Source organism: Otolemur garnettii, unplaced genomic scaffold, assembly GCF_000181295.1.
Source record: "Otolemur garnettii isolate 467f Iridium unplaced genomic scaffold, OtoGar3 scaffold00025, whole genome shotgun sequence".
NCBI lineage: Eukaryota > Metazoa > Chordata > Mammalia > Primates > Galagidae > Otolemur > Otolemur garnettii.
In genome coordinates this window covers 19862574-19887440 of record NW_003852420.1, presented here as the reverse complement: position 1 = coordinate 19887440, position 24867 = coordinate 19862574, and the positions used below count along the sequence as shown (strand labels likewise).

At 47.8% G+C, this 24867-nt stretch overlaps 1 protein-coding gene across 1 annotated transcript in view; it reads right to left on the bottom strand.

Annotated features, from left to right (window-relative positions):
• The window catches only part of GRIK3 (glutamate ionotropic receptor kainate type subunit 3), a 217971-nt gene that overhangs the window by 66143 nt on the left and 126961 nt on the right, over positions 1–24867 (bottom strand). Inside the window, exons 2-4 of the mRNA XM_003788164.3 lie at positions 19581–19757; positions 7986–8243; positions 517–698 (exon numbers count right to left, since the gene is read on the bottom strand). Coding sequence (XP_003788212.1) covers positions 517–698; positions 7986–8243; positions 19581–19757 — 617 coding nt within the window. The remainder of the gene's footprint in view (positions 1–516; positions 699–7985; positions 8244–19580; positions 19758–24867) is intronic.

Genomic DNA, 24867 nt, shown 5'->3' with positions numbered 1-24867 from the left:
TTCAGAATGGAGGCCCATCCCAGCCTGAGAGCCATTCTCCTCCCCTTTGTCACCATAGAGTGAGCAGATGGTATAAGGAGACTTGATAAACCTCCCAGTAATAGGAGAGTAACACCAAACGCCGTGGGCTACAGGGAATTAGTCACTGGCAGAGGCCATGAGGCGTTTTGGGGGCTGTGCCTGAGGATCCCAGGCCTCTCTGTGCTTCCTGAAGGTTCTGCTCCTGCGTGGCTTCGGGTATCTGCACAGAGCTTGGGACGGAAACTGGTGTCTACTCACCACTCTCCACGTGTCAGGCCCGGCTGGGGCAGGTTACCCACCCTCACCCTGACTTGGAGCATCAAGACCACTGCACTCTTTGTGCTGCTAGTGAAAATGAGGCTCAGAGAGGCAAAGGAAGCACCCAAGGTCACACAGCCAGAGAGTGGCAGGGCTAGGAGCCACGCTTAGTTCTGGTGGCGTCGCCTAAATCTGGGAAAGAGGAGGTAGGAGAGGTGGCGGGCGGCGCTCACGCACCTGCCTGAGGATCTGGGCTGCCATGGTGTGGCTGCAGTCGAAGATGATGCGGAATTCCCGGCCCCGCTTCATCTCCTTGAGCAGCGGCCGGGAGTCGTCAGAGTCAATGGGGAGCTGGCGGATCTTCAGGCGGATGTTGTATCTGGATGGGGCCATGATGAGCTCCTGCAGCCGGATGAGCCCTAGGGCCACAGGGCACAAAGACACAGGTGTACACGCATGGACACACAGCCACAGGCATCCACCCAGACACGTGTGCACACATGTGCCTTGGTCATAGGTCTGCAGCCGCACACAGACGCAGGTATATGTCTGTGCACGGCCAAGGTCTGAGAGATGTGTGTGCCCATACACACACGGTCCACGCCCATGCATGTTGATACCGATGGGACCTGTGCTTATAAACACGTGTGTGTACATGCAGATTAAGGCCTGTGTACAAGCAGATACATGAACACACATATGCCTATTCAAAAATAGGCACAAACGGCAAATTCCCACTGTCCACACCACCTGCTCTGCTCTGGCACAGAACGGGTGTAGACACTTGCAGAGCTTGAACCGAAGGCCACCCTTCGTCTGCCTCCCCCCAACATCGTGAAACATGGGGCATGATTTCCCTAAACACCTCCAGGATGCGGGCACAAGAGGCAGTTCCAGCCCAACTGTACTAACTGGTACCAACCCTTGGACTAGGTAAGACCAGGTGGTATTTGTGTCTCCTTGCACCAAGTGCAGCTGCCTTGGGAAACCTTATCCAATCTTCCAGATCTAATGCAGTCACCTCCTCCATGAAGCCTTCCTCCTGTTGTACTGTTCAGCAAAGATGCCCCTCCCCAGACGACCCCCCTGCTTGGTGGCCTCCTCTCTCAGCACTATCCTCCTCTTTCTCCTCTGGCCTCATCTCTCTCCCCTCATCCTGCTGTGAACACTCTGATATTGGGGGCTAGGTCCCCATTCTCCCTTGGCATGGGGCTTGGCACTTAGGGGAGTAACTCAACAAAAGTTTCCATAATTGGACTGACTTACTGGTTTTTTTTTCTCTCCACACTGAAAAATCTAACCTCCACCTTGGTTAGCATTTTGTAAAGCCACTTAATCTAGGGACTTCCAGGGAAAACTGAATGTCACTTCCTGGAGACAAATAGCTTGCTTAGGTCTAATTAAGTCCATTTCTGTCCCCACTTCAAGGTCCATTCTTGCCACCTCTCTCTACGCAGCCTGGGAGCAAGGCTGCTTTCTGCTCTCTACACGTCTCCATCCTCACTGGGAACAGGTCCTAAGCAGGACATGCCCTCCTCCACCCCCACTCAGGGCTCAGTGTTCACACAGCCTGTTTGATCACCCCACTAGCAGCACCGTGATTTTCCTTTAGGGAACAACTCCTGCCCTACTCTCCATTTATGTGACTCAGGAGGGATCTACACCCCCAGTACTGGCAATGCACTGGGCCCAGCCTGGCCAGTCAATACATCCCTCCAGGAGCAGGTACTAACTTAGAGATGAAGACATGGTAACACAGGTGGTCCTGTGACAGTGACTCCCAGAAACTGTGCTGGAACAAATGGCACACAAAGAGGGTCAGAAATAGCCCATTTAACATTCAGCTTCAAATGGGGAGGATGTCATTCTGAGGGTCATCACATACAATTGGGAAGGATCCCAACAGGGCAGGAGTCAGAGAGGACAAGGACAGGCGGTCTCTGAGTTACAAACACTTGATTGATGTAGGACTCAGACTTACAAATGGAGATTATTAGATAAGAGGTACAAAATATAAATATACATTTATATATGTGTGTATATATATATATATATTTTTTTTTGACTGGGGCTGCGTTTGAACCCGCCACCTTCTGTATAAGGGGCCAGTGCCCTACTCCTTTGAGACACAGGTGCCACTCTAAATTTATATTTTGATGTAAATTTAACTTAAGAATAAACCTGCAGAACTTATCTCATTCCTAACTCAGGGACTGCCTGCAGAAAAGAAGTCCTGATGGTACGTATTTGAGCCTCTGGATCAAACAGTACCTGAAGCTAACACTACCCCTGAACTTTCCAGTAAAGGCAGCCAGCAAATCCCCAGACCCTTTTATTGATTAATGGATGGTTTGACTGAGCTAGTTTGCACTAGATTAAATTTTACAATCAACTGTTACAGTGTCCCCTTACCTAGAAAGAGTCCCCACCCCATTCAGCCCACTTCAGATGCCTTCCAACAGAGAGCCACAGTTTCCAAAACAATCTCCAATCCACGCTTCTGAGTCTGTTCCACTTTCATTCCCAATTCTAAGAGCTGGACATCAGGAAAGCGATCTGATTGGTGTCTATTATTCCACTCTGTGTGGGAGGACAGAGACGCATGCTTGGAACCTATGCATCCCAGAGAGCTCCCAAATAAGCTTTGCCGTGGCTATTGGCACCAGGAACCCCTGGCCCACTGAACAGTCCCTGACCCAGGTACAAGGACTGGGAGAGGGCTCTGGATCAAACAGGGGCCTGGGGCCTCCCAGCACCAGGCTTGATGGGGAGCAGGAAGAGGACATCAGCCAACCTTAGCAAAGGAGGGAGAGGCCATGGGCTCCCCCAAACACACACCCCAGCCTGGCCCCTTCCAAAGAATCTCAGACATTTTTGATTCGGGTAAATGATGCCCTTTTGCTCTTGTTACTCCGAGTGGCCCAGCATGCAGTTTGCTTAGTTTTCAGGCTCGTGTGCAGCATTACCAGACACGTGGGCTCTGGAGACCCAGGACATGAGGACTGGGACGGGCTGGATGCTGGAGCAGAGACCACTGGGGCCTTCTTGTCAGCCAAGCACATCACCCCATGTAACGCATGGTGACCCACATTTTCCAGCAGCAAATGTCAGGCCTCCTTCCCATCAGTGTTATTCCCAAAGGAGACCAGAGGCTCCTCTCGGCCCACCCCAGCCAAGGACTAGGCTCTCTCTTTGCTCGCCTGAGATGAGCTTTCCTTCCTGGCTGCTTCCCTAATCAATCTCTCTTAAAATATCTGCAGTGAATCATGGGTGTTGGAATCATGCTTTTCACTCACAAAGCACTTCTGCATTCATTACCCTATTTAACCATCTCCCAATCCTAGAAGGCATATGGAATAAGGATTTTCATTCCAATATTACAGATAAAGAAACTGAGGACCGCAGAGGTTAACTGACCCTCCCAAGGTTTTGCAGCATCCTAACCATGGACTCATAATTAGACAAGAAGGCCCCAGTGGCCTCTCCTCCAGCATCCAGCTGTCCCAGGTACTGTTTGGCTCCTCAGCTGGGTGCCTGCCCCCCCATGTTATTTAAAACCTCTTCTTTCATCCTGGATATGAGTTTCCCTTTGTGTGCAAATTAGATTAGGAAGGTGGAGACGTGCAAAGCTCATAGTGCAAACACTGGTTGCCTCTAGCAGCCATTCCTCCTGGGGTAGATTGCCACAATGACCCCAGTTCTTCACTCCTCTTTATATCCACACCCTTCACCATGTAACTACAGTGCTTTCCAACTGGGTTTAACCATGTGACTCGTTTGGGCTAGTGGGGGATGTTAGCAAGCATGACGTAGGGCAGACTACTGAAATGGACCTGCATGTTTTTCTCTTGCACTCCCATTATCATGATGATGTGCCTGGGCTAGCCTGCTGGAGGATGAGAGCCATGCAGAGGAGAGCCGAGTTCTGCCTGTCATCCCAGTCAAGGTCAGCCTAGATCAACCAGTAGCCGGCCAACCCCCAAGTGGATGAGTGGGCCAGTGGAGCCCAGAAAAATTGCCTAGCCAAGCTCAGCAAATTGCTGACCTGCATATGTGTGAGCTAAATGGGTGCTTAGTATTTTAAGCTACTGAAATTTGGGGGTGGTTTGTTATGTCGCATTATTATTATTATTATTATTATTGTTGTTTTTTGAGACAGAGTCTCACTATGTTGCCCTCGGTAGAGTGCTGTGTTGTCACAGCTCACAGCAACCTCAAACTCTTGGGCTCAAGCAATTCTCTTGCCTCAGCCTCCCAAGTAGCTGGGACTATAGGCGCTCACCACAACACCCGGCTATTTTTTGTTACACTTGTCATTGTTGTTTAGCTGACCCAGGTTGGGTTCAAACCCACCAGCCAGGGTGTATGTGGCCGGCACCGTGTGCTACAGGTGCCAAGCCTGTTATGTAGCATTATTTTAGAAAGAGATAACGGATGCAACTCCTTCGAGCATTCGAAAAGAACTGTGATGTTTGGATGACAATGTGCCAACCTCAAGAGATGACTCATGAATGGTAGGCGCCAATCCCATCCACATTTGATAGTGTCTAGAATACTAGGCATGGACCCAGGGAGCTATACAGGACTGTCATCCAGAAGGTTCTGAGACATTTTTCTCTCTGATAAGAGGCATGAGTCATATTAAGAAAAAATTTTTGGCCCCCCCCACCTCCTGTATGCTGCCTACTACGAGCTCGGAGCTGCAGCAGCCCTGTTGTGACTATGAGGGAAAAGCCAAAAGAGCAGTGGCAACACCAGCCCAGCACCTTGACTTTGTAGAGATGCTGACCTCACCCTAGAAAGGCTTCCGTACCCCCAGATTTCTTGTCAGGGAGGTGACTAAGTGACAACTGTTCAAGTTACTTTAAGTTGGGTTGTCTGTTATTTTCAGTCGAAATATCCAAATGGACACAACCCCCAAAGCAACCCAACCAAAGCCCACCATGGATCACTTCCCACTCCATGGGTTTGATGACCCACAAGTTGTCCTGCCCTTGAAATGCCCTGATTGTAGGGGCACACTTCTTCCTACCCACTATTCATCTGTTATATTGTTGTTTGACTGAATCCAGCCCTTAATCCCCAGCACCATTTGTCTTCCCCCATCAAACCCAAGCCCCTGTTGACTCTCCTAGGTTTTTAAATGTGTATTGAACTGAATCGAGTTGCACTGAGAATCAAGTTGAATTAAAATCTATTAAAGATTAAGGAAACAATGTGTTGGGCATTGGTAAGGGTGAAGAAATGAAGATGTTTTTTATCCCATCTCCTTTTGAGACGTGAATAGAACTCTAGGGGAGTGGTGTCTACTCTGGGGTCACTGATAATTCCAGGCCATCAGAGCTAGGAACCTAGTGACACGTACATACAGTCAGAGCACAGAGAAGAAAGCTCCAGACCTTAGCATCAGCTTGGCTGTTTCTCTAGGTGGTACCCACTGCCATCCTGCAGCATCCTTTTCTCTGCAAAGCCATTCCCTGCACCCCGATCCAGACGGGAGGCCCCAGCCCATCCAGGCAGTGGTTTATACCAGCATCTGTTTTGATGGTTCTGAACCCATGACTTTCCAGTTATTTATTTTCAACATTACCCAGCTTGCATCCATTTCTTCTCTTCCATTTTGGTCCTGACTGTGCTTCCAAGCAACTCACTCCTCAAGTTCAGGCCCCCTTTGTTCCTACCTGGACCAACACGGCCCCTTGTGCTGCAGTCTTCTTGCTCCAGCATTTCCTTCCCATCCTCCTTGTGTATCAACTGCTCTCAGAACCATGTTCTAAAACTCTGCTCTGATTATTCTGCTTTTTTGCTCAATGATACTCAATGCTCAATGTTTCTCAGACACTTGACTTGAAAGATCAAATCTAAACTCTGAGGCTGGACATCAGAGATCCTGAACGGCCAGCTGTACCTGCTTGTCTTTTCCTTCCATCGTCCATACTTGACTCCCCTGCCCTACCTAGGCTGTCCTGGGCCATATAAGGTCCCACCTACTTGTTGTTGCTCGGGCTGTTCCTGCACCGACCATGCCCTCATGACGCCTCTCCCCCTCCACCCATCCTCGAGGCTCCGCTCAGATCTCTCCTCCTCTGGTAAATCAGCTCAGACTAGCAAAGGCTACAGAGCTGACTCTCCCCGAGTCTTCCAGCTGGGATTGTTTGTACATGTCACTTTATCCGTGGCTCTAATGGCCTAGAATTACCCATGACCCCCCGGGCAGGTGCCCACTCCCTTATAATATATATGATTAACTTCTCCAAAGAAGACAGGGTAACAACATCTTCATCTCTTCACCCTCATACTCTTTCCTGCAATATTGAATTAGAGTTTAACTCAACTTGATTTTCAATTGCCTTCAGTCCATTCCTATTCATTTCCATGCAGCCAACATTTAAAAACATCTACACTGTCCCTGGCGTCCCAGTACTAAACCCTGGAGGCACTGAAAGCTCCCGATCTGGAAGCAGGAACGGGCTCCCAGAGAGCCTGTCCTTCCTAGTGGTCTGTTAGGACGACGGCTCTGCAGTGCTGCAGGAACACAGGGGTGGCTGGTGGGTTGGCGGGAGCACTCCTCGACGGCACAGCCCTCCTGCTGGGGGGCCTTAGGAGGGGAGGGGTCCCTGCTTGAATCAAGGACCTTTTGTCTGGTGCTTTGGGTATAGCAAGAACTCAACAGATGCTTGCAGAAGCCCAAGTTAAATCAACAACTTTCCATTGTCCTTTCTGCGGGAGTCTCTCCCTACCATTTCCACTGCCCATTAGGATGTAATCAAGAGCTGACATTGAATCACAGGCAGCTGAGAGCTGGAGGGCTCTTCATCGAGCTGGATGTGGCAGCTCTTGACACGTGGGAAGAGCCAGGCTAGATGGGTTAAGTGACTTGCCAAGGTCACTCTCTGTTAAGAGGCCGGACTAAGAAATGTCTTGGGACATGAGTCTTTGGAAAGAAAGAGGAGGAGAAGAACAGCCCCACGCTGGCTGAGAGGAACCCCACAGGCCTGTAGGTGTGTGACGTTCACCAGCTGGGTGACAGTGGGCAGGACGTGGCCACTCTGAGCCACATGTTCCTGATTTCTAATTCGTCACTCCATAGAGTTGTGATGAGATTTATGTGGCATTAAATTAGCTCACACTTGCACCACATGGTTCTTAGTAGGTAACAGTGTGTTTTTTTAACATAGGAATACAGAAGTTATGATCCTTGCCGGTCACGTAGAGGACTCGCTGGGTCTGAGCTGGTCCTGCGGACCCAGCTGGTCCACAGTCCTCCTGACTGTGTGCTGCCCCCTGCAGGCGGTGTCCGGCAGTGGTCATAACCTTCCCTGGCTCTTCTCCCCACTACCCATTCCAGCCTGCCTGGCCTTGTGAGTTATTGGTGCCCATCAGTTCTCTGCACATAGCTTCATAGAGGCAGTGCCTCTTTACCTGAGCTCCTCCGAGATGCAGAGCTTGCTGGGGGTGATAGTGGGAGTAAGAGAAGGTGTGAAGCAGCTGCCAGGCGAGGTGGGGTTGGGAGAGGTGTGAGCAGGGCGGGTGGGTATAGAGTGTGAGCAGGCACAGGGAGGACTGTTGGTGTGACTGGGTGAAGCTGGGGTGTGGGGCACAGCCCTTTCCCCAGGGGCAGTTGTGTTGGACAAACAGACAAAAGCCCGATCCTGGGTCTCTTCCCCCCTTGCCCTGCCCCAGCCAGGCCAGGTCCAGCCACCTACCTGTACTGTCATCATAGACCACAGTGGCTGACCGCCACTTGAGGTACTGCACCAGGTCGAGGATGGCGTGGCTGAGAGAGGCGTAATCGGGGTAGAGGTTCACATAGAACGTGTCCTTGTTGTCCAGCGGGTGGTGCTTCCAGCGCAGCTGGATGTGGGGCACCTCCAGGGCATTGCAGATGGACTGGACGGCATTGGTGCAGGAGCCCTGCGATGGCCCAAAGATCGCCACCACGCCCAGCGCCAGCTGGTCACAGGCTGCAACAGAGTGAGAGCAGCACATGGTCAGCAAGGGGGCTGTGGGTATGATGAGGGTCAGTGATTCTGATGAACCTGTAAACACATGGGACAAACAGCGCCACCCTGGGAGGATGGACGACGGATGGACGATGTCTCTGCATGTCAGTGTCCTCATCTGAAAGTGGGGGTGCTAACAGTCCCGACCTCCTGGGACTGGAGTGAGGTGGAAGGAGGTGATGTGCATGAGACCAGAGCATAGTGCACGGTCCTAATGTAGCACTCATGACAAAGAAACGGTTGTCACCTTGGATGGTATCGTTGTTGTGATTAGTGTCATAAGCTCTATGCCAGGTCCTGTTCTGGAGTAGGCCCAGGGAACTCGAGAAACAAATGTCAACTGGGTGATGACTTAAAGGTTCACCCTCCAGCCCTAACCTTGTCCCTAAAATCTGACCTGCACATCCCGCCTCTCACTCAGCATCGCTGTCTGGGTGTTGTGACGCATCTCAGACCTAACACATCGAAGCACGAGCCTCTCTCCCCCAGCCTCCCCACCTCGGTACACGGCAGCTCTGTTGTCCCAGGCCTTTATGCCCCAAACCTTGACTTTGTCTTAACTCCTCTCGTTCTCTCACATCCCACATTTTAACCCATCAACAACTCCCATTGCTCCACCTTCGAAACGTATCACAATCTGAGCACTTCTTGCCATACTCAGCCCCCTGCCTTGGTCCACGCTACTATCACCTTTTGCTGGGATCACTGCAGAAGTCCCCCAGTCATCTTCCCTCCTGCCTCTTCGGAGCTTGGCTCAGCAACCAGAGAGCCTTTCACAGTATCAGGGAGATATCTCACTCCTCTGCTTCAGGGGCACCCATCTCAGGGTAACAGCCACGGTCCTTTTAGTGCCCAAAGAGGCCCTATTTGTGGCAGCCCCTCCCTGCCCTTGTCCCCACCACCAGAACTCTTCTGACTCTGCTTCCCTCCTTCTTTTCCTCCCTTGCAGCACTCAAACCCCACTGGCCTCTGAGATGCTCCTCAAACACACTAAATGCACTCCTGCCTCAGGACCCTTGCACGTGCTGCCCTCTCTGGCTGGAATTTTTTTCCCTCGGATATTCTTGTGACTCCCTTCCTCCCCTCCTGCAGGTCTCTGTGTCTCTGTATCTTATCAGGGGGGCCATCACTGCCTGATGCATCATAGAGACCCCTGTCTCACCACATACCCTAAGCCCCACACCCTGTTTTATCTTTCTCCTTATTAAACACCACCAAAAGTCTTGTTTACTTGTTGACTTTCTTTTTCCACTAGAACATGAGTTCTAAAGTGGTGAGGGCTGTGTGCTGTGTGTTGCTGTATCTGCAGTGCTGAGTCAACATCCAGGTGTGGAATGAATGCTGAGTCCTGCCTCCCAACAGTCTGTGGTCTTGGAGGAGGCCCAGGGTCTCGGGCAGGAGAGATAGCAGGTGCTTCGCACTCATCTGGGGTTAGCAGACGTCTCAGGGTCACTCTGGGGAGATGGCCAATCAGGGGCCACCCCCTTTCTTCTGGAAGCTGTCCCTAGTTCACCCTGGAGCCTGCATCTCTCAGCCCACAGGTGTAGAGCATGTGACTAGAACCCAAGCTGACCACTCACTGACTTCCTTGAGTCCATGGCCATTGATGTAGAGGATGGTTATGTGACCCCTCAGAGCTGATAGATGCCATGAGTCCCCAGGAGACTGAGAAAGGGGCACATTTGTTCCCTCTTTGCTGAACATGGCGGGAAGTGAGGTCTGGAGCTACAGCAGCTGTACTGTGCTCATGAGGAAAGAGTGGGGCTTGTCTGTGGAATTGTGGATGTGGAGGTGAGCAGAGCTGAGAGACAACTATGAGTCCCCAATCAAGTGAAACCTTGGACTTGGATTTACCAAATACTTAATGCATTTAGGTTTTGGTCTTCTGCCACTTACCACCATCAGCAATCCACCAGGAAAGCACGAGCAAGCTCACCTGTCCGTGTCCTGGGGATGACACCCCGTGCACACACGTGAACACAAGGTGTATGTAGGAGGCGGTGGGACTGAGCACTTGAGCAGAAATATGCTGTGGCTTCAGACATGTCCTGGCTGCCTCCAGGGCCTCTGGGAATGAGCTACTGGGCCCAGGCCCACACCTAAGATCTGCAAGGCCCAGGTACAAGAGGCAGCCCACATACCAGTGGCTAAATACTTAAATGCTGTAATAAGTCAAGCTAATAAACTATTAAGTAAAGTACGTTCTCTTCTTCTACCTTGACAAAGGTACCTTCATAACAGTCTGGGAAGTGGGAATACAGACTGCTCACAGACAGTGACGTGGGAAGGGAGGCGCCAGCCCCCACCGTGCCCCTTCCTTTTTACCATCAGCTCCATCCTGGCCCAGGAGTGTGTGCCCTGGACGCCTGGCTCTCCCTCCCCAGGACAGGGCCTGGGAGTGGGCTCAGGGCCAGTCAGCAGGAAGTTCATGATTCTGGATAGTTCAAGCAAAGCTTGGAAGGACAGGGCACAGGCTCCTGGAGGGGAAGAAGTCCCCTCAGTCACACTGACTCCTTGTCCTGGGAGGAGAGAGGAGGGAGGGGGCAGGACCTCTAAAGCACAGGCCCTGGGAAAAGGTCCCTCTTGCCTGGGTTTAAGGGTGGTAGCGAGTGACCCAGAGATACAGGGCAGTCTGGAATCCATCAGAATGTGTGGTTTTGGCTAATGGCCACCATCCCCATTGCCCCTTAGAAAAGGGAAATATTGGAAGAAGGACCCACGTGGAAGATGCAGCCACGTGAGGGGCTGGCGAGTTATTTTTTGGAGTCCTCTGGAGCCACCTGGAACGGGGGTGGCAGAGCAGCAGCGCCGCACAGAGGGCCTCTGTAGGTGACCCAGGACTCCTTGTGACCAGCGCCAGGTGCAGGAGAGGACACACAGCAGGACACGGGCATCTTCCTGGTGCTCCCGCAGTCCTGGAGGACACGGCAGGGGAGCACCATTATGTCCCTGCTCTTGTCACGCTGCAGTCAAGTAAGCCGTGGCAGCCCTCTGTGAGTGTGTCAGCAAACAGTGATAATAAATGCTTCAAAAATAGGAACCTGGGGTTTGTTGGTATATTGTCACATTTAGGGACAATTCTCCTTTCCCCCTCTCCCCAGGGGGCCACACTGTGACCCACTTTCTTCCTGCCAATTCACACAACTCTGCTGTCTGGGTGTCCTGAGTGTCCACCCTGACTGCCTGGTCACTTTAAGATGCACCTTCTGAAGAAAGAGGCGACATATGAGTCACTCTGTGACCATGCAGGTCAGACACCAACATGGGACAAGATAATGACAGTGAAACCACACAGGCCTGGTGTCTCTCTACAAAATGGGCAGGTTTCTCTCCAGGCTCCACCTCCTCCCTCTGACTTAACCTTCTACTGTCCCCTGATGTCTCTGGTTTCTGTCCCACCCCCTCCTGGCTCTCTTCTCTCTTCTTTCCCTCAGACCTTCTAACTGGAGACGTGGGTGAACGACGTACAGGTGCCGTTGCCTCGCACCACTGCCTGCGAGAATCTGCCTTGTGGATTCCCCCTTCGATCTGGGCCTTGAAGCAGGCAGGCACAAGCTGGCCCGCCACTCCCTTCATTTACACAGCCGACCTCTTACGTCACGCCCAAGCCTGGGCATCTTGTTTGGGTAAGGCAGGGGACAGGGGATCAAACGCAAAGTTATGACAATGCAGAGGATTCTAAGAGTGCTGTTGAAGAAAGTCACTTTGATTTGACATCAGCTGGGAGGAGGGCAATAAAGGTGACTGAAACGGAGACCACATCATGAGGCCGTCAATGATAAAGGCACCAGAGCTGATGAGGGTGAAACTGATGATGTTGATGTTGTGACAGCAACGGTGAGATGGTGATGTTGACACTGGTGTTGACGAAACCGACAATGATAAATATGTCGATGCCCTCACGATAACAGCGATAATAATAGGAAGGACGATGGTGGTGACAGAAGCATCCGTGGGATGGTGGTGGTGGTGGTGTTGGCATTGCCAGGCTGGTGCTGGTGACGCTGCTGCTGTCGTGGCGGTGGCGGAGATGATGACAGTAGGAGTTGTGATGGTGGTGCTGATGTTGCCGGAGTGGAGGGGATATGCCATTGCTCTGGTGATGACAGCCATTGTGGTGGCGGTGTACTGGTGTTGAGAGCTGTGTCAGGGTGGTGACATGCTGCTGCTGCCTCTGACCACACTGGTGCCAGAGACACAGTGATCAGACCTCACCCTTGGGCAGCAGGAGCATCAGTTTTGTCCCTCACTATTTCTCCACCTTGGTCTATCTCCACATCTCTTTTTCTGTCCCTTCCCCTTCTACCCTCTGAGGATCTTCCAGCCCAGAAGACGATTGATGCCCCCAAAGGGACCAGGGCAGGGTGATGGTGGCAGCAGCAGCGGCAGCAGCAGCTTTACCTCCAGATGTTTCCAGAGCAGCAGCCCAACCCTTGTTCTGGCAGCCCTGAGCACACTGCAGTAATTACATTATTTGTGGCTTCAATTTTGAATCCATTTTCTGGTCATTTTACAGTAACTCAATGGTTCACAGTCATCGCAGGAGTCCACAGCCTGAATGCAGTTCCCCCACCCCCTCCCCGCGGCAGTTGTAGTTATAGCAAAAATTATCCCAATCAATTTGTGTCTTAAAAGGAATTGAGCAGCCCAGAGAATAAGTGAAGGGAAAGGAGCCTGGGGAGTGCTGGGTCGATTCCAGGCCGCTCCGGCCAGGCTTGGACGAGCACACAGACACTCTCTGGGCTGCTGGTGCAGGCGCTGCCTGGCAGTCACTCATCTTTTAATTTTCTACAAAACATTTAAAGATAAAGACAATCAGTGAAAGTCCCTTTTAATAGGGAAAAGCCTCCTGGGTCTCACGCAGAGGGTGGAGGAGAGGGACTAATTCAACCAGAGCTGGTGGGGCAGGCAGTGCCAGGCTCTGAACCTCTGGGCCCCTCACCCACATGGCCCGAGGTGGCTGGAGCCAGCTGGTGGGGAAGGGAGTAGTGACAAGGACTTCCGTCTGGTGAAAATGAATTACCCTGGATTAATTAGAATTAAGCCCAAGTCCACCCCCTGGAAGAGTCCTAAAGATGCTCCCGAGGAATGGTGTTTCAAAGAACCTGAGAGGAAAAAAAAAAAAAGAAGATCACGGGAACATGGGGCTCCCAAGGGCTGGAGGGTACCCCACGGGGGAACACAATCCCAACAGCTGAAACACCTCCAGGGTCAGAAGTGGTGGCCCTTTCCATCCTAGCAGAGGGATGTTATCTGTGTGTGTTATCAGAGAGACACCGAGGGACGCAGAAATGGGCTGCTTCATTTTTTTAATTGAGATATAACAGAATATAATTAAGTGCATTAATCTTAAATGCGAGGCTGTCATGAATTTTCGCGTGTAACTACACTCATTTGTCATGCACACACGTATGATGCCAACTACCTTGGTCGGGAGCTACAGCATTTCCAACACCTATGAAGGTTCCCTTCTGCCCGCTTCCAATCGATATCCACCGCACACTACTCCCTCCCCCACGGGAGACCACTTTTTTTTTCTTTTTTCCCCAGCTGGGGCTGGGTTTGAACTCACCACCCTCGGCATCTGGGGCCGGTGCCCTATTCCTTGAGCCACAGGTGCTGCCCCGGGAGACCACTTTTCTTTCACTTAACACTGTATCTGTGAGGTTCATCCAGAATGTTGTGTTGGGGCAAGTCTGGTCTCTGGTCTCTTTTATGGCTGGTTAAAATTCTCTAGTCCACACATAATCATACCCCAACCTGTCTATCTTCCTGCGGATGGACCCTTCATTTGTTCCCAACTTTTGATTATTATCTCTAAGTGGCTAGACATGTCTCTGTAGGCCCAAGCTTTTGTAGATATTCCCAAACAATTCTCCTGAGAAGTTAAAAAGTTTCCACTCCCGCTAGCACTGCAGAAAAAAAATAAAACGCCACCCCTGCTTGCCATTATCAGTTTGAGATAGATCATAGCACTCACCAGGAAAAAAATAAAACAACAGGGCTTCCAGAAGAGAATGGGGGAGAATATTCTCATGACCTTGGATAGACAAAGACTGGTTGAGTAACACAAAAGACATTAGCCCTACTGGAAAAACATGGATAAATTAGACTTTAAGAAATTTCCTCTTTAAAAGAATCCACTATGAGACTATAAGGGCAAGCTCATATCCAACAGATATTTTTATTTTTACTTTTTTTTGTTTGTTTGTTTTTTAAGACAGAGTCTCACTCTGTCGCCCCGGATAGAGTGCCATGGCGTCATAGCTCACAGCAAACTCAAACTCCTGGGCTCAAGAAATCCTCAGTTTTTCTGTTGTCAGCAGAGTCTCCCTCTAGCTCAGGCTGATCTTGAACTCCTGAGCTCAAGCAATCAACCCGCCTTGGCCTGCCAGAGAGCTACAATTATGGGCATGAGCCACCACGCCCAGTCTGCAACGGATATATTAATATAATATACACATCTCCAACAAAGGCCTCTTAGCTAGAATATATAAAGAACTCCCACAAATCAACAAGAAAAGCACTAGCAACTCAATTTTAAAAAGTGATTGAAAGGCTTAAAAAGGCTCTCCAAGAAAGAGAATATTCAAACGACCTACTAGCAGAAGACATATGTTCCATCTCTCTGATCATCAGGGAAATACCAAATAAAACCACAATGAGATACTCACTACATAAACCACCAGAACAACCAAAACTTAAAAATAAAACTGACCTACCAAGTGTGAGAAGATGTAAAGCAAGTGCAAATCTCCTACACTGCTGGAGGGGGTGCAAATTGGTATAGCAACATTGGAAAACTGTTTGGCTGAACATATGTGCATCCTGTGACCCCTGCACTTCCACTCCGAAGCATAAAAGCAACAAAAATGAGTATCTATGTGCGCCAAACGTTATCTCCCTGAATGTTTGTAGCGGCACCACATGTAGTAGCCCCAAGAAGTAGCAACTCAAAGGTCCAACAAAAATAAAGTGGGATTACAAAACTGTGGCATGTTCATACGGACATGGTAACGGAAGAAGAACATGGACAACTGGTACATCCAATAGCAGAGACGACTTTCATGGATGTACCGTACAGCAGAAGAAGCAAGGCTCAAGTATGTAGGCCCTGGATGATTCTATTTATGCAAAGTTCAAAAACAGGCAAGACCAGTGTGGGGCACCAGCAGTTGCAAGGATGGTAATCTCCACTAGGTGATGCCTAGGGGCACGAGGGAGGCGTCTGAAGGGCTGACACCACCTGTGTCTTGATTCAGGTGGTAGCTGCATTTTTCTTGAGCCAGCTTAGGGAGGTGTCTTTTGTCTTTTTTGCAGATTTTTGGCTGGGGCCGGGCTTGAACCTGCCACCCTGGTATATGAGGCCAGCGCCCTACTCCTTGAGCCACAGGCGCCGTCCAGGGGTCTGTTTTTTTATAACCTAACACTTCTTCACCCAGTCAAGGCCACACTCCCTTTCCTGAACTCTCTTCAAGTCCCACTCCAGCACTTGTTGCTTCAGCCACTAGATATAGCTCAGTGGTGGCAGGGACTGGCCACCTTGCCTTGCTCACTTCAGGACCCCTGGCACCTGGCATACCACCAGTGCGCAATAGAGAATTTTCAAGTGCATATATTGTTTTCCTTCAAATAACTTGCACTTTCCTCTCTACTTTCTGCCTTACCCTTTCCCATCTAACTTGTTCCACCATCCTTCCAAGTGCAATCAAACCTCCTCTTCCAGGAAGTCCTCCTGCTTGTGCATGTGGCTCTCTCCCATTTTCTAGCTGTTCTAGCTGTTGGCCCTGTGAGCTAGCCTCCTATACCAAGCCTCCTGACTTGTAAAGGGCAGGGCCTTCTCTCCCACAGAGATCGTAAGGACACAGGGGGGAATTCACTTGTTCTTTCATTTGTGTATCTGACCAAACTGTCAATATTGATTTTTGTGCCTCCTGAGTGCTGGGTCCATGTTAGGTTCTATAGTGAGCGATGGGGCTTGCAGTTTAGAGGAAGGAACAGACGATAATCACATAATCACACACAAACACAGACACAGACATACACACACATGTCAATGCTGTGAAAGGAAAATCCTGAGTGTTATAAGAGGAAGCAAGGAGACCTGATCTCATCTGAGGCTTGAGGAGAGCTTTCCTAAGGACCAGAAGCTTGAGGGCAGAAGGATGAGTTAGCTCAACAAAGGCTGGAGAGGGGCTGGTTGGGGAAAGGGAATTATAAGCAGAGGGAACAGCACGTGAGAAGCTGTGAGGTGGGAGGAAGCCTGCACCCAGAGGATGACAGGCACGCCTATGATCCAGAGGCTAAGGAGCAGATGGCACAGATGTGGCTAGAAGGTAGGTTGTGAGTAGACTGAACAGGCACCCAGTGGGCTCTGAGGATATTAGGGGAAGGGGAGACTGGTTCATCCAAGGTTTTTAAGTGAGGAAGTCATGTGATCTGGTGATGGGAGTGGTGGCTCTGTGTCTCTGGTCACTTGGAAGCCCCAGGCTGGACTTCCAGGAGCTGGGATTTCTGTCTTGGACCTGGTTACCAATAGGATGCACATAGGATGGGCCTATCCATTCCTGGAGGAAATGGCTCTGGGAAGGTCCTACACTCTGCCCCAGAGCCTTTCCTGGCTGGAGAAGGTCCCTCTGCTGAGCTGTAGGTGCACCACCAGGGAGTCATTGTATTATTTTAGTCATTTCCAGAAAAAATGGACAGAAACCAACCTTGCCCTTTGTGGGTGGCTGTATGCATGTGGGCCTCTGTGCTCTGACTCCAGGCATTTGTTCTATGTCCTGACATTTTTACTGTGCAGTTTTGGTTGAGTTCAGGGATTTTCCAGTTGAACAAGGCCAGGTAGAGCCAGCATGGACTCTCTGCAGGGAGGGGGATACTCCATTGCACAGTGCTGGCTGCTGGGGCTGCTGGGCCTGCTGGGATGAGACCGGGAGGACACAGCAGGGAGGAAGGAGGGCATGCCAGCAGAGGGACCAGGGGTCAGGGTGGAGGACTACTCACTGGGGCTAAACCAGGGTGGAGTGCCTCTCATCTGTCTGCAAGTGGGCTCTGAGATTCAGGGGAGTGCCCTCAAAATGTCATCAGTCACTGTGCTCAAGGTCAGGGACCCTCTGCCTTCAGCACACCAGGCAAGAAGGAGCAGGTGGGCGGGACACAGGAGTTGGGCCCCTGACGTGGTGGTTCAGCATGTGGTGGGCAAGGCAACCAAGTGCAGTAACAGTCAAATCCTGTATGGCATTTACTATGTGCCAGACACTATTTTAAGTGCTTTACAGAGATGTGTCCATTTTGTAATGAGGAAACTGAGGCACAGGGTATTTCATCTAAGGTCACTCCACGAATATCAGGGCTGCCAGAATGTAAGTCCAGGCAACCTGGCTCCAAGCCCATGCTATGCTGCCTTTCTGTGCTCAGATGTTCACCCACAACGGGGGGCTTTGGGAAACAGAGCCAGCAGGAGGCAACACGTTGACAGGTGTGCACCTGGGGTCAAGGGTCCTGGCCTGGCAGAAAGGCGTCCTTGATTAAATATTCAGAACCCCTTAGAAAGACAAAGGATGTTGGTCTCCTTCAGATGGGCATCAGTTTCCCCAAGATGCAGGGGTGACATGTCCCCTAAGCTCAGCTGACAGGGCTGTTGGGCAATCGTGCTCAGGCTCACATACCCCATTCCCATATCATTTATTCATTGATTCATTCAATAATCATTTCATTGAGCATTTACTATACGTCAGTCTTCTAGGTGCCAGAGGGGTATGTAAATTAACAACAGAGAGCCTTCCTTGCAGTGGTATTGGAGAGAGGGGGAAAGACATGAAACGCACAATATTTAATTACACATCATGATAAGGGCTGTTAAGGAGAAAAACAAGTGACTACGATAGGGTATTACCGGAAGAATGACTTAGTCTTTGGTAATGAGGCTTCCAGATATGAGATTTCTTTTTCAATAGAACTCTAACTTAAGAATTATTTATTTACTTTATTTGGTGCAATCTAATATAGTTGTGAAAATATTAAAAAAAAAGAAAGACCTGAGATTTTTTAACAGAGTTATATGGAACTGTAGGGTTCTAGGAAAGTTATTTCCAGAATTATGCAAATTCATTCAAATGAATTTGAATACACACACACACACACATTCACACATGGGGCATGGCAATTAAGTTCAAGAACTCATCCTGGAAAGTGCTATATTCATCATTGCTGAATATCACTCTAGTCACCTTGGAGGTACTCCCCTTGGGAAGCCATGCACTGACACCAGTGGTATTTTGATGGGTGTCCTAGGCTTTGTCATCAGCTCAGAGCTTCCCAAGGGGAACAGGACTTTGAAGGTGATATTCAGCAATGACGTATGTGGCACTTTTTCTAGGGTGAGTCTGCAAACTTCATTGTCATACACACACATACCATATATAAATATATATAAAAACAGCAACCAAAAAAAGCACACTTGTATACTATATACCGTATTGGAAACTGCTAGCTCATTCGGGTACTGATAAGTCACCTTGTTCTGGTTTTGAGTGAGGACCTTGGTGTAAATTTCTCCAGTGCTCTGTGTGGTCACTGGAGTTTATAGACAATGTGTTCACTAATTAGTATGGATGCAGCACAACTGTTGTTTTCATTTTATTTTGAAAAATTCAGGTGTGGGAAAACTGTTTAATTGGATTTATCACAACTTATTTTTGTGAATTATGATTTTCTTATCTGTATGCAGCCGAAACAAAATATAGAAACATTCTGAACGCTGAGGCCAATGTCAGACTTCACAGGCCATCTCCAGCCTCTGGGGTCAAGTCGTTGCAGCCACTGAAACAGCTTTGTTGTTTCCATGAAGTCTCTACAGGGCAAGTAAATGGTGCATATTTGAACTTATAAATTATCTGTTTTATATGTATTTTAAATATGGATATTCAGGGTAGGATTTTACTGAAAGTAAAACCACATCTGAAAATGCCTACTGTGGCTCGTGTCACCAGGGATCTGCGCTATCTCCTTACTCCTTTCCAGCCCAATCTGAGGCCCCCTCTTCTCACTCCCACCACCCTCCCCTGGCCTCTCATTCCCTCATTGCCTCTGCCAAGGGCCTAGGAATTCTTGATAGAAAACCCACTCCTTCTTGGAGGATGACACAGCCTGAGCTGAACTAGGACTGAGGAAAGTCCCCACACTAGACAGACAAGGCTGCGAGATGGAGCTCTGGCCCCTTCCCAGGGCCTTGGACTGTAGCCCTAACCCCTCCCCAGGCAAGGAAGGAAAGAAAGTCACAAGACGCACACTCACCCTTCTTGGTGGCCTCGAAGCTGTCATGGAAGTGAATCCTCTGGATGTCATAGGTCAGCGTCGTGTTGGGCAGCAGAGTCCGGTTCCTGTTGATGATGTTGGCAGAAAATCGAAAGGCGTGCTCCTCGGCATTCATGACCTGGGCGTTGGGGCCGTCCGCATACTCGAAGATTCCCCCTGTGAGAGAGGTGAGAGTGTGTGTGATGGGGAGGAGGGACGGGGCTCTAGCAAGGCGCTCGGCTCAGGAGCCTTTATGGACAAGATCCCCCTGCCTCCCAGATATTCAGTAATATCCTAGATAATTGCCATACATAGAAGCTGCACTGGAGCATAAGAAATATGAAAATCCTCCTCGTTCATTTCACTCAACCAGCAAATTCCTGATAACAGAGCCTGACAGGGCCAAAATAAGATTACCAACTTATTAATATTGCTGTGAAAATTCTCAATAGAGTTCTGGCAAGTGGAATCTACCAGAATATTACAAGCATAACATGCCATGACCACGCAGATTTTATTCCAGGAATCTAAGACTGGTTCAATATAAAGAAATCTATGAATATCATTTCATCCCATCAATAGTTCAAAGGAGAAAAAAAAAAACACATGATCAACTCACAAAATGCAAGAAGGCATTTGATAAAATTCAATATCTACTGCTATTAAAAATGCTTAATAAAATAGCATCAAAACAGACACATCTTTGAAGCATCTATAGCTCAAATCAGCCCTTAATATCACACTAATGGTGAAACGCTGGAGGCATTCTCATTAAAGAATAAACAAAAGGCCTGGGTGAGGATTCATATCACACCATTAACCAAAGAGATTAGAGAGAAAAATAATTTAGAAGCGTAACTTTTGGAAAGACGCAAATTCTTATTTGCAAATGATGTAGATGGCCCACCCAAACCCTGAAAATTACCCCTAAACATGAAAATGGCAAGAGCTGGCAGGAGAGTTACGTTAAATGACCAGTTAGTGCAAATTAATAATGTTTCTATCAGCAACATTCCGGAAGAAAACTTAATGGCAAATGAATTTCCTTTACAATATCAGCAAAAATATTAAATAGCTAATAAAAAACCAAATAAGAAGTAGGCAATTCCAGTTTTTTGAAAAAAACGACAAAAATAAAAATACCTTAACTGAGCGATAGAAGCATATACTTAAGCGAGGAGGAATGCTGGGTTCCTGAAGGGTAAGGTTTAAAAATAGAGGTGTCAGGTTTTGCAAATTAATTTTTGAGTTTAACTCAATTTCAATCAGAATCCTGGAAAGATTTTTCTTTTCCTTGACTAAGTGTTTCCAAATTGTATCTGGAAAACCAAATATAAGACAATGACTACAACGTGTTTTAAAAAGAATGATGAGACGTGACTTGTACTGCCAGATTTTAAAACAGGTCATGAAGCCAAATAATTAATTCCATGTTGTAATAGCATATGCAAACACAACTAGATCAGGGGAACAAGATAGAAAGCCCCCAGAAAGAGACTCAAGTAGAGATAAGAATTAAAACATGATAAAGATGGCTGTTTCCAATCAGTAAGTAAAGAATGAATTATTCATTAATTGTACTGTGACAATTATTCAATTATTTGGGAGAAATTTAAGTTAGAATCCGATCTTAATCTATACATAAAACAAACTCCACATGAATTAAAGATTAGTAGCGAAAAAGAAGAGGAAAGAAAATGCTATAAAAATACCAAAAGAGAAAATGTAGGTGAAGTATACAATATTGGGGTGGGGGAGGGCTTTCTTTCTTTCTTTTTTGTTTTAAACAGAATCTCACCATGTTGCCCTGGGTAGAGTGCTGTAATATCACAGCTCACAGCAACTTCAAACTCTTGGGTTTAAGCGATTCTCTTGCCTCAGCCTCCCAAGTAGCTGAGACTACAGATGTTCGTCACAACACTCGGCTATTTTTTTGTGCAGTTGTCATTGTTGGTTAGCTGGCCCAGGCCAGGCTCGAACCCACCAGCTTGGTGCATGTGGCTGGTGCTGTAACCACTGAGCTAGCTACTGGCACCGAGCTTAGAGGAAGGCTTTCTAAGCATTTCAAGAAAGTCAGAAACCATAGAAGAAAAATAAACTCTGTAGAAATAACATAAAATTTCTATGGATCAAAACTATCATACAAAATGACAAACACAAGCTTGGGAGAATATTTCTAACACATATAGCAGTATAAAGGATGATATTTTATTTTATATAAAACACTTAGTACTCCACAAAAAAGACAAATACTCTAATAGAAAAATGTGTAAAGTACAAGTATGAATGTTTCACAAAAGAAAGGAAAATAATACAAATAAGCTACTAACATGGAAGAAATGTACACCCTCCATAACAATTAAATAAACTCAATTTAAACCAATAGTGAGAGATCATGCTTTTTGCTCAATGGGTAAAGGTATAAAATAAACTAAAATCTCAGCTCTTGCCAGGGTGTTTGGAAACAGACATCCACTTAACCGTTGGTGGAAGGGGAAACTAATACACTGTGTCTTTATTATTAGTCTTTAGAAATTTATCAAAAGCCCTAAAAATGTCCTTGTCTTTGATGCAGTATTTTGATTCCTAGGAACTGACTCCAACTGCAGAATTGGGCACAAGGGATAATGTATGGGGAAGATCTAGAGACATCCAACCAGAGACACAGTAAATGAACTGAAATATATCCTCATAGTAGCAACAATGTAATAACATGGGAAATAGCTATGATACATTTTAAAGGGAACAATGAAGGTTTCTGCAGGAGGTAGAAGATCCCACATTAGAAGAGGAAGAAGAGTCTAGAAGTTTTGTAGAAGGTGAAAATGTAAAAGAAAAAGAGAAAAGGAAGAAGAGGAGGTAAGTGTCATTAACAAAAGATTAGAAGGAGGCTGCTTATTTTACTCCTAATGCTTTTCTATATTTTACAAATAAAATAAATGTTTATTTTATTTTATTTTTTTGGAGTCAGTTTCACTGTGTTGCCCTTGGTAGAGTCCCATGGCGTCACAGCTCACAGCAATCTCAAACTCTTGGGCTTAAGAGATTCTTAGGCCTCAGCCTCCCAAGTGCCAGGGACTACAGGTACCTGCTACAACTCCCGGCTGTTTTTTGGTTGCAGTTGTCATCGTTGTTTGGCAGGCCTGGGCTGGGTTTGAACCTGCCAGCTCTGGTGTATGTGGCTGGCGCCCTGGCCACTGAGCTACAGGCACTGAGCCTGTTTATTCTTTTCTTAATGCTTAATGTTTTTCTTAATGTTTTAAATATTTTACAAATAAATATTTATTCATTTTAAAAATCAATGTTATTAAGGTATTATTAACATCCTAAAAAAATTCCCATGTTAAGTGTACAATGGCTTTTAATAAATTTACTGAGTTGTGTAACAATCACTGATGTCCAGGTTTAGAACCCTCCAGTCACCCAGTGAGATCCCTCATGCCCATTTACAATCATGGTTTTCACTCCCGCCCTCAGGCAGCCCTAATTTAATTTCTGTCCCTAGAGAATTATCTTTTCTGAATTTCGCATAAATGGAATCATGCAGTCTGTAGTACGTGCCTTCTGCACTGGCTTCTTTGTTCTAGAACACAATGCTGGTGTGGCATGTATCAGTACTTTATTCCTTTTTATTGCTAAATAATATTATAATACTTTGTATGAATGTACCACATTTTATTTACCCATCCAGCAGGATATTGGAGTGAATTGTTTTGAAAACAAAAAAAATATACAGTAGTTTCCAGTTTCTAGACTGGCATGTGAGAAACTTGGGAGTTGCCCCTCCATTCTCAACAACCAGCGGAGAGCTGAACAAACTGAAAATTCAACAACTCTTCCCAGATCTGTGAGAAATGAGGTCACAGAGCAAGCCATTAGCCCCTAAATTGGAGACAGGAGAATAGAGAGAATTACAAATAGCAGAAACCTTGACGGGATCCAGGTAGGGGTAGGAAAACCTAACGTGTAATCAACAAGCTGCTGGATACTCAGTTGGATGAGTCTGAGAGACAAAAACTCCAGGAGCCCCATTCATCAGACCCCCAGACTTCTATGGGTTTTCCCACTGGAACTCTACCAGGTCTTCATGGTGAATACCTGAGAAGTAGCCCCATGTGCCTCTGGCAGCAGGAGAAAAGGAACTGGTTTTGAAAAATGCCAGTGCATTCCATTCCTAACTACATTTGTCCTCAGGTGAAACTGGCTAACCAGAGCCTTACCTGCTGAGGTTTTATCAGAGCCTGATTGACTTGGTGGAAGAGAAATATCCCAATCCAGCCCACTCTAGCCATCTCCACTGCCCTGCAAGTGGGGTCAGTGAGAAGCACTTGTGACAGTCACAGCCCAGAGGGACAGGCTCATTAAAAGACTGACATCTAATCACAGGTGCTTCTCCTTCCCTCACACCTTCCCACACATCACTAAAGACCTAGTCACCAAGTTCTTTTCACCCAGTACATCATGTGTGGCTATCAAGAAAAAAACTGCAGGCCGGGCAGTGGTGGCTCACGCCTGTAATCCTAGCACTCTGGGAGGCCAGGTGGGTAGATTGCTTGAGCTCACAAGTTCCAGATCAGCCTGAGCAAGAGCGAGACCCTGCCTTTACTAAAAATAGAAAAACAGAGGCACGAAGATCACTTGAGCCCAAGAGTTGGAGGTTGCTATGAGCTATGATGCCATGGCACTCTACCCAGGGTGACAGCTTGAGACTCTTGTCACAAACAAACAAAAACTCAACACAGTTTGAAGAGACAGAAGACAGAACAAACATCAGAAGAAGACTCAGATACGGCAGGGATGTTGGAATTATCAGACCAGAAATTAAAAAAACAACTATGATTAATATGTTAATGGCTCTAAGGGATAAAGTGGACAGCATGTGAGAACAGATGAGCACCATAAGCAAAGAGATAGGAATTTCTTCTTTGTAAAGCATCACAAGAATGGAGAAGCAAGAATCCAATGTACTCACTTATGATATGAGGACAACCTAGTACATGGTGGGGGATGGGGGAAGGGAGAGAGGGAAGGAGAAAGGGTGTGTGTGGGGGGTCAAAGTGTATGGCACACCTCTTGGGGGAAGGAACACATTTATAAGAGAGACTTTGCCTGACAAATGCAATTAGGGTAACCTGGATCTTTGTATCTTCAATGAATCCTCAACAATAATAAAAAAAAAAGGGCTCGGTGCCTGTGGCTCAAGTGGCTATGGCGCCAGCCACATATACCTAAGGTGGCAGGTTTGAATCCAGCCCGGGCCCGCCAAACAACAATAAAGGCTGCAACC